The 8219-nt window shown below is 42.7% G+C and overlaps 1 protein-coding gene across 1 annotated transcript; it reads right to left on the bottom strand.

Moving 5' to 3' along the window:
• Positions 1–461: 461 nt before the first annotated feature.
• Positions 462–1436, bottom strand: LOC117251282 (trace amine-associated receptor 1-like). The gene has a single exon (XM_033617454.2). The coding sequence runs from the start codon at positions 1434–1436 to the stop codon at positions 462–464; it is 975 nt and encodes a 324-aa protein (XP_033473345.2).
• Between the last annotated feature and the right edge of the window lie 6783 nt (positions 1437–8219).

Below are 8219 nucleotides of genomic sequence, written 5' to 3' on the forward strand. Positions count from 1 at the left end.
AAACAACACTCAAACCGACACCCATAAAGCTAATGTACCATACATTAAACAATTTACGTGTGATTGTAAAGGATATGTGGCTAGGCTACAAAGCTAAATCCTAAAGCCCACAGATTCCCAAATACAACAACAACGAGTTAAATCACAGCCGCCATTGCTCTTGACTCCGCGCAGCTTTTAAAGGTTCAGACAAGGGGCCGGTGAAGCGGTGATTGGCCGGAACCGATGATGACAGCGAGGGGGCCAGCCGGCCAGCAAGCGAGGGAACACTGAATAGCAGCAGGGGAAAGCGGGCTGGAGGCGTGGTCTGCCGGGGATTCCCTCCAGAAGAGCAGACAATTAGACACACATAAATGATTGACAAGTGCTGGCCGAATAATTCCCATAATGACATGCACAGCACATTAAACACAGAAAATAAATGTACTAAGGTCCGGAGACCGTAACATCCACAGAATATGTCAAAGCAGTTGTGTATCTGCAAAATCACCTTGAAATATTTTCCCAGAAATTATCATTCTGAAAGCTGACCTGAACCAGCTGTAAAAGAAAGCATAAATAAATGGATTGAGCATTGAATTTGACAGTCCAAGCCAGTTAAGAGTTTCAAACAGAGGAAGTGGTACTGACACATTATCCAAAAGCTGAAAAGTAAAACAGAGAAAGAAAGGAGTCCAGCACATCAGAAAAACTCCCATAACTGTTGCAAGAGTTTTGGTGGCCTTTCTCTCATGTTTACCTACAGTTGCTCCACATTTTGTGCTCTGACATGTTGTGTTCCTGATGCTGCGTGCCTGTCTCTCTGCCACAAGGAAAATCTTCAGGTAGATACAGAGCATTATGATCACTGGGAGGTAAAATGAGAAAATGGGTCCCAAAATTTGTGCAAGTAGAAGATCAATAAAACAATTATCGTCACATTTTTCATGGTTTAATCCTGGAATTAGAAAGCCAATGGCTACTAAAACAGACACACTCCAGCTGACCAGGATCATGACCACAACAACAACAACTGTCAGAGGCTGACACACTGCATAATATCTGTCTATGGAAATACAACATAAATTCAGAATGGAAGCTGTGCTCAGTGTTACATCAAAGCTATCTCTCACTTTGCAAAATAAATGTTCATAATGTAAACATGAGCTAAGAGAGGAGGCCATGCTGAGAGGAAAAACTACAAGACCAACAAACAGGTCAGCTACAGCCAGAGAAAGGATGAGAGAGTTTGTAGGAGTGTGGAGCTGTTTGAAGTAAATGATAGAGATTATTACCAGAAGGTTTCCACATACTGTGACAACAGATAATGACCCAAGGAAAATAAATATTAAAACACATATTGTAGAAGGAGTGCTTGTCAGTCTGTAGGAGACATTATATATTTCATAACAGGGATGTATGTCATTCACATCAGTGCAGCTGACATCTGGTGCCATGTTTCGTTATTCCTGTAAGAATGTCCATTAGGAATATATAATTTCCATGAGGAACTAACAACATTAATGCATGAAAGATGTATGTTTATCTTAAAATATTTTGATATTCATGAATGTTAAACTACTACTACTACTACATACAGAACAATAGATGAGAATACTTTTAAAATCTCATTTGAATCCTTTTATTTTGCCAAATGGAATGGGAAATCCTATTCACACTTTGACGTTTGAAGCACGACAGAACAAAAAAGAAGGTGGTGTCTGTGCCTTTTTCAGAGATAGATTTCTTTATAAGAAGCTATCATTTGGTGAGTTCTCATCTTTTGAATATGTCATTTAAAATGGAAATGAAGTTCATTATTGAAGGTCATAACAGATGATTTCAATATACACATGGATAATGTATGTGAGAAAAATGCCACAGAACTTTCTGCCATACTTGACACATTTGATCTTTCTTAACATGTGAGAGAGCTGACGCATAATAGAGGACACACTTTAGATCTTGTCATTACTAAAGGTGTTAAGATGTCAGATGTCACTGTGCTTGATATTGCTCTATCATGATTTCTGTGTATTTTTTGATCGGTCAGTAACTCCCAAAATTGTCCATGGATCAGCAAATGTTGAAAAAAGTACTTTAATGAGAGCACCAAAACACTTTTCATGGAAACTATCACATTTGAATCTGCCATTATTTCAAATCATTTTTGATGATCTGTTGAATTCCTTCAAATGTCATTGATGCCATTGCTCGTGTTAAGGTGAAATTCATTAGTAATAAGGCAAAAGGCATCATGGAGAAACACTCTTTCTGTAAGGCCCCAGAAAAGGAAGTGCCGGAAAGCAGAACAAATATGGCGTAAATCAAAGCTCCACATGCACTTTGAAATCTATAAAGAAATATTATGCATTTATGCCCAGCTAGTGACTGCTGTGAATAGGGCAGCTGACAACAAGGGAAAGACCATGTGACCACTTGGAAAGACAGCTGACAGGAGGGAAACGACCCCAAAGGTGCTGGCATGGGCTAGCAACCCATGGTAGCAGTGGTGAGGCCTAGCAGCCTTACTACAACCAAAATTAGCTACAGCCAACATAGGGAAAATACCCCAAGAGTCAGCGAGAGCAGGGGTGGAAGATGACTCACAGGTGGATTACACGGTAACAGCCATTGGCACGGACATGACTATGCATTGGATCTGTGACTCAGTGAAGGATAGGGGCATGGCATGGACCTATCCACCAGGGCTAGAATTAGCAGCACTCAGGGCAAGGCGAGCGCATCTGTAGAGGATAAAAGTAGCACAGTTGAGAACAAGATGCTTCAGGTTTGTCCTTGCGGCTGACAGAAAGTAACATCAGTGAAAGGCCTCAGAACTCAGGGAAAAGAAGAAGTGTGTGGCAAAGGGCAGAGTAGTCGCATTGATCAGTACTTCCTAAGAAGTCAGTCGAGTCAGTCGGATGAAGTCCAGCGGCAGGTAGAAAACCACAGTTCGCAGGATATCAGTAACGCTGCCACTGAGGAGGAGGAGGAGGGGGTAGTAAGAGAGGATGCAGGTGACACTGAGGTTAGCAGGCCAGTCAGAGAGAGAACCATGGAGCAAAAGGTTAGAGTTAGATGGCCCAGGGCAAATGACAGTAAAGAATGGGAGATAGTTAACAGAAATTTGTCAGTAATCTTAAGTAGGCTTAGAGGAAATGCAATAGAAAGGTTAGAAAAGATGGGAGATATAATTTATTCATATGGTGTAGAGAGGTTTGGGGTGCATGAGAGAAAGAGGAGTGAGAGGGTACAGTCAGGTAAGTCTAGGCGGGAAAGAGAAATAGAGAAGTTAGTCAAGGAAAGGAGACAGCTAAGAAAGCAGTGGAAAAAGGCTACAGAAGAAAAAAGGGATGGAATTAAGGTGTTGCAAGAGGAGTTGAGAAGCAGGCTAGCAGTTCTTAGAAGGGCAGAGCATCTCAGGAAAAAGAGGAAGAAGGAACATGCTAGGACAGGTTTTTTCAGGGACCCTTTTAAGTTTGTTAAAGGAATGTTCAGCCAGGAAAAGGGAAGGCAGCTTAAAGCAGAAAGGCTAGAGGTTGAAGAATATTTGAGAAACACATACTCAGATTTAGAGTAGAATAGGATAGTAGGTTTCCCACCCGATATCCCTCCATTAGGAGGGATAGAGCATGAGATGGATGTCAGGCCACCTAGGTGGAAGGAAGTTCAGGAGGTGGTCAGGCGTGCAAAGGCTTCTTCGGCCCCAGGGCCTAATGGAGTCCCCTACCGGGTTAATAAAAGTGCACCTGATATCCTTAAATTTTGTGGAAACAGCTAAGAATAGTTTGGGAAAAACAAATTATACCAATAGCATGGTGTAGGGCAGGGGGTGTCCTCATTCCTAAGTAAAAAGAGTCTGTGGACCTTAGCCAGTTCTGGATGATTTCTCTCTTGAATGTGGAGGGGAAGATTTTCTTTAGTATAGTCACACATAGATTAGCTAGCTACTTAGAAAGGAATAGCTTAATAGATACTATGGTGCAGAAGGCAGGAATACCAGGTTTTTCAGGGTGTTTAGATCATACCAGCATGATCTGGCACCAGATTCAGGCAACGAAGATTAACAAAAGGGACCTACATGTAATATTTTTAGATCTTGCAAATGCGTTTGGTTCAGTACCACATAGCCTCATTTGGAGTGCATTTGACTATTTCAAAGTGCCACAGGTAGTTGTTAACTACTAGTTGTTAAGTGCAAGCATACCTTCAGGATATTAGGTTGTGTCTAAGTACGGCAGGCTTCACAACAGGTTGGCAGAGGCTAGAAATAGGCATCATGGCAGGGTGTACAATTTCTCCATTAGCATTTACTATGGCGATGGAAATAATCATCAGGGCTTCTAAGTGGGTGGTAGGTGGGGAGAGATGGCAGAACGCGTTGCATCTTCCACCAGTTAGGGCTTACATGGGTGACATGACACTGGTGACCACAACAATGCCATGTACAAAGAGGCTACTAGAGAAGGTAAATAAGAACCTCAAGTGGGCCAAGCCTAGTAAATCTAGAAGCATCTCAATACGTAGAGGGAAGTTAAGTGATAGGAAGTTTGTCATAGATGATGAGGACATCCCAACAGTTCAGGAGGCAGAGGCAGCTCTTAGGCATGCAGAGATTGTAGGTAATGTTCAGTTTGGCCAGGGAGGCCTGGGGCGTGGCTCAGGCAAACCGGTATGGAATACAACAGGTCTCAAAGATAAAAGAAAGCTGGTTGTGGAACAGATACGCAGACAGGAGAAGATAGTAAGGGGTGCAAAGGTAGTGGCCCAGGCTAAACAGGGACAGTGGTTGAGTTGGGAAAGTGTAGAGAAGAGGAAGCTTAGTTGGAGGGACCTGTGGAGTATGGAGGAGAATCTTATTAGATTCCTGGTAGGGGCTACATACGATGTGTTACCAACCTCCCAGAACCTGAAACTGTGGGTAAATGAGGACCCATCATGCGCATTGTGTTCAGGTACCGCAACCTTAAAGCATATTTTGTCAGGCTGTAAAGTTATCTTGTCATAAGGCCGATATACATGGCAACATAACCAGGTGCTGAAATGTTTAACTGCAGGCATTGAAGGGAAACTAAGACAGGTGAATTCAGAAGGTGTTAAGGATAGGAGTTTAGCAATTCAGTTTGTCTGTGAGGGGGAGAAACACAGAAAGGATAAGTTAGTAAGGAGGCAAGGGTGTGGCCGCCTAGAAGGTGCTTGTGATTGGGAAATCCAAGTAGATTTAGGGGGACAGCTTGTTGTTCCCCAGGAAATAGTTTGTACCAAGCAAAGGCCTGACATAGTGTTGTGGTCAGCGAGTCAACGGATAGTTTATTTCATTGAGCTGACAGTTCCTTGGGAACACTCAGTGGAAGACGACTATGAAAGAAAAAAGCTTAGATATGCAGACTTAGGAGCAGAAGCTGAGCAGCGAGGATGGAAGACTAGGATTTGACTAGACTAGGACTAGATCCAAGCGCAAGCAGAGGCTATTTGAGTGCGAGGGCAGGGTTTTTGAACATGAAATCAATAAATAATGCTCTCAAACTGATAGACCACTCTCTTGAATAAAGATAGGGATAAAGCTCCATCGTCAGTGACAAAACACTGGAAGAAATTGTCTCCAGTCTCAGTTCTTCCACTTGCTGACTTGATATTTTACCCACTAGCTTCCTTAAAACTGTGCTGAGCAGCCTGTTAAAACAACTAACTGTGATAGTTAATGTCTCCCTCCAATCTGGCACTTTTCCAAATGCTTTGAAAACTGCAGTCATCAAGCCTCTCCGAAAGAACAGCAGTCTTGATGCCACTATACTGAACAACTATCAGCCTCTTTCAAACTTACCGTTCTTAAGTAAGGTTATCGGAGGTTAGCAACTTTCTGAAGTTGAACAATTGCTTTGATAGCTTTCAGTCAGGTTTTCGGCCCCATCACAGCACTGAGACTGCACTCTTAACGTAAAAAATGATGTTTGCTCGAAAACTGACTCAGGCAAAGTCTCTGTTTTAGTGCTGTTGGATGAAAGTGCTGCTTTTGATAAAGTGGACCACACAGTTTTGTTACAAAAACTAGAAAATTGGATCAAACTTTCTGGAACTGACCTTAAATGGTTCAAGTCATATCTTCATCACAGGAAGTACTTTGTCTCGATCGGTAACTACAAGTCAGAGCAGATGGCCATGGCATGTGGGGTCCAACAGGGATCCATTGTGGGACCCCTCTTGTTGAATCCCCATATGCTTCCATAGGTCGAATCATACAAAATAGCCTACCATAATTATGCAGATGACACACAAATATACAAATCACTTTCATCAGGTGATTATGGACCTGTAGAATGCATGTTTCACTGTACTGAGCAAATAAATGACTGGATGTGTCAAACTTTTCTCAAACTCAACAGAGATAAGACTGACATAATTGCCTTTGGACCACTGAAAGAAAGCTAGAGTGTCAGCTCTCACCTCAAATTCCTCTCTCTTATTACTACGAGTCAAGCAAGAAACCTTGGTGTTATCCTGGACTCAGATTTAAATTTTCACAGCCACATCAAATGTGTAATGTCATCTGCCTACTGCCATTTAAAAAACATTGCTAGAGTCAGAGTAATAAGGTCAAAGCAAGACCTTGAAAGGCTCACCCACGCCTTCATTTCCAGTAGATTAGATTACTGCATTTGTCTGTTTGTAGGACATTCAAAAGAAGCTGTTTGGCAACTTCAGCTTATTCAGAATGCTACTGCTATGGTCCTGACAAAAACTAGGAAATAATAATAAATAATAAATCAATTTTATATAGCGCCTTTCAACAAACCCAAGGTCGCTTCACAATTGCAAACAACCACAAAATCACACAGACAACCACAAAATCACATGACATGAACAAACAGAAAACACAACTAGCTGGCGAAAGCCAGCAGGAAAAGGTGCCTCTTTAGCTGAGATTTAAAAGAGTCCAGCGTTGGTGCCTGGCGACTCTCCAGCGGAAGCGAGTTCCAGAGGGTGGGAGCTGCCACACTGAAGGCCCTGCTCCCAAAGGTTTGCCTTCTAGTATGAGGAATTGAAAGGAGGCCCAAGTCCGCAGATTGCAGGTTCCGGGACGGGTGGTGGACATGAAGGAGGTCTGTTAAATACTGAGGGGCAAGGGTGTGCAGAGATTTGTAAGTGAGCAGGAGAAGTTTGAAGGTGATCCGGAACTTAACAGGAAGCCAGTGCAGTTGTTTGAGAGTGGGGGTGATGTGCTGCCAAGGTTTAGTGTGAGTGAGAACCCTGGCAGCTGAGTTTTGAACATGTTGGAGTCTGCCAAGAGTTTTATTGGTGACCCCATACAGAACGGCATTACAATAATCCAGACGTGAGGTGATGAAGGAATGAATGAATGAATAACCACATTACTCCAGTTCTAAAATCCTTACACTGGTAATCTTATCTAAGGCTGGTGCACTGACCATCCCAAATGCATCATAAACCAGGAATAACCTCCCAAATGATGTTAGTCAAGCCCCGACTCTGACCACTTTTAAGTCAAAGCTAAAAACATTCCTATTTTACACTGCCTAGTCCACCCTGTAATGACTGCAACCTTATTTAAAAAGTAAAATTTTCTCTATATCTTTGCACCTCTTGTCTGAACTTTTGCTATTTTTAATGATTTTTTCTATTGTAAATCAATTAGTAATTGAAGGAGGCAGGTGGGGCAGTGCATGGGTTACAAAACACTGGACTTTCCCCATGGAAACTGGTGTTCAGAACTGTGTGAGTCATTTTAAGCAGCTGGAGTCTGAGAAAAAATAACTTCATTCACTGGGTCAACTGTCGGCAACTTTTAAGGTGGAACGTTTACTTATACCATGCGGGGAAACAGAAGACAGCGTAACCACTGTTAGCACTGGCAGGTGGGGCAGTGCATGGGTTACAAAACACTGGACTTTCCCCATGGAAACTGGTGTTCAGAACTGCATGAGTCATTTAAATCAGTTGGAGTCTGAGAAAAAACTCGATGGTCATCGCTTTGGGTCCCGTTGCTAACTCCACATCCACGGGAGAACTAGACGCGACTGTCCCCCTCCTGTCTCCAAACAGCAAAGCCACAACGGCCCATGGCTCTGGTTAACTTCACTCCCACTCCCAGATCCCGTCGGGAGAAATCGTGGCCTAATGTCTGGAAAAGTACACGAGATGGAAAGCCTCAACACAGCTCACCTTCGTCTCAGCCTCTCCAGTTGTACAATATGTTTTCCATCCTGGATGAGGATCAT

The sequence above is a fragment of the Epinephelus lanceolatus genome, chromosome 13 (genome assembly GCF_041903045.1).
Source record: "Epinephelus lanceolatus isolate andai-2023 chromosome 13, ASM4190304v1, whole genome shotgun sequence".
Lineage (NCBI taxonomy): Eukaryota > Metazoa > Chordata > Actinopteri > Perciformes > Serranidae > Epinephelus > Epinephelus lanceolatus.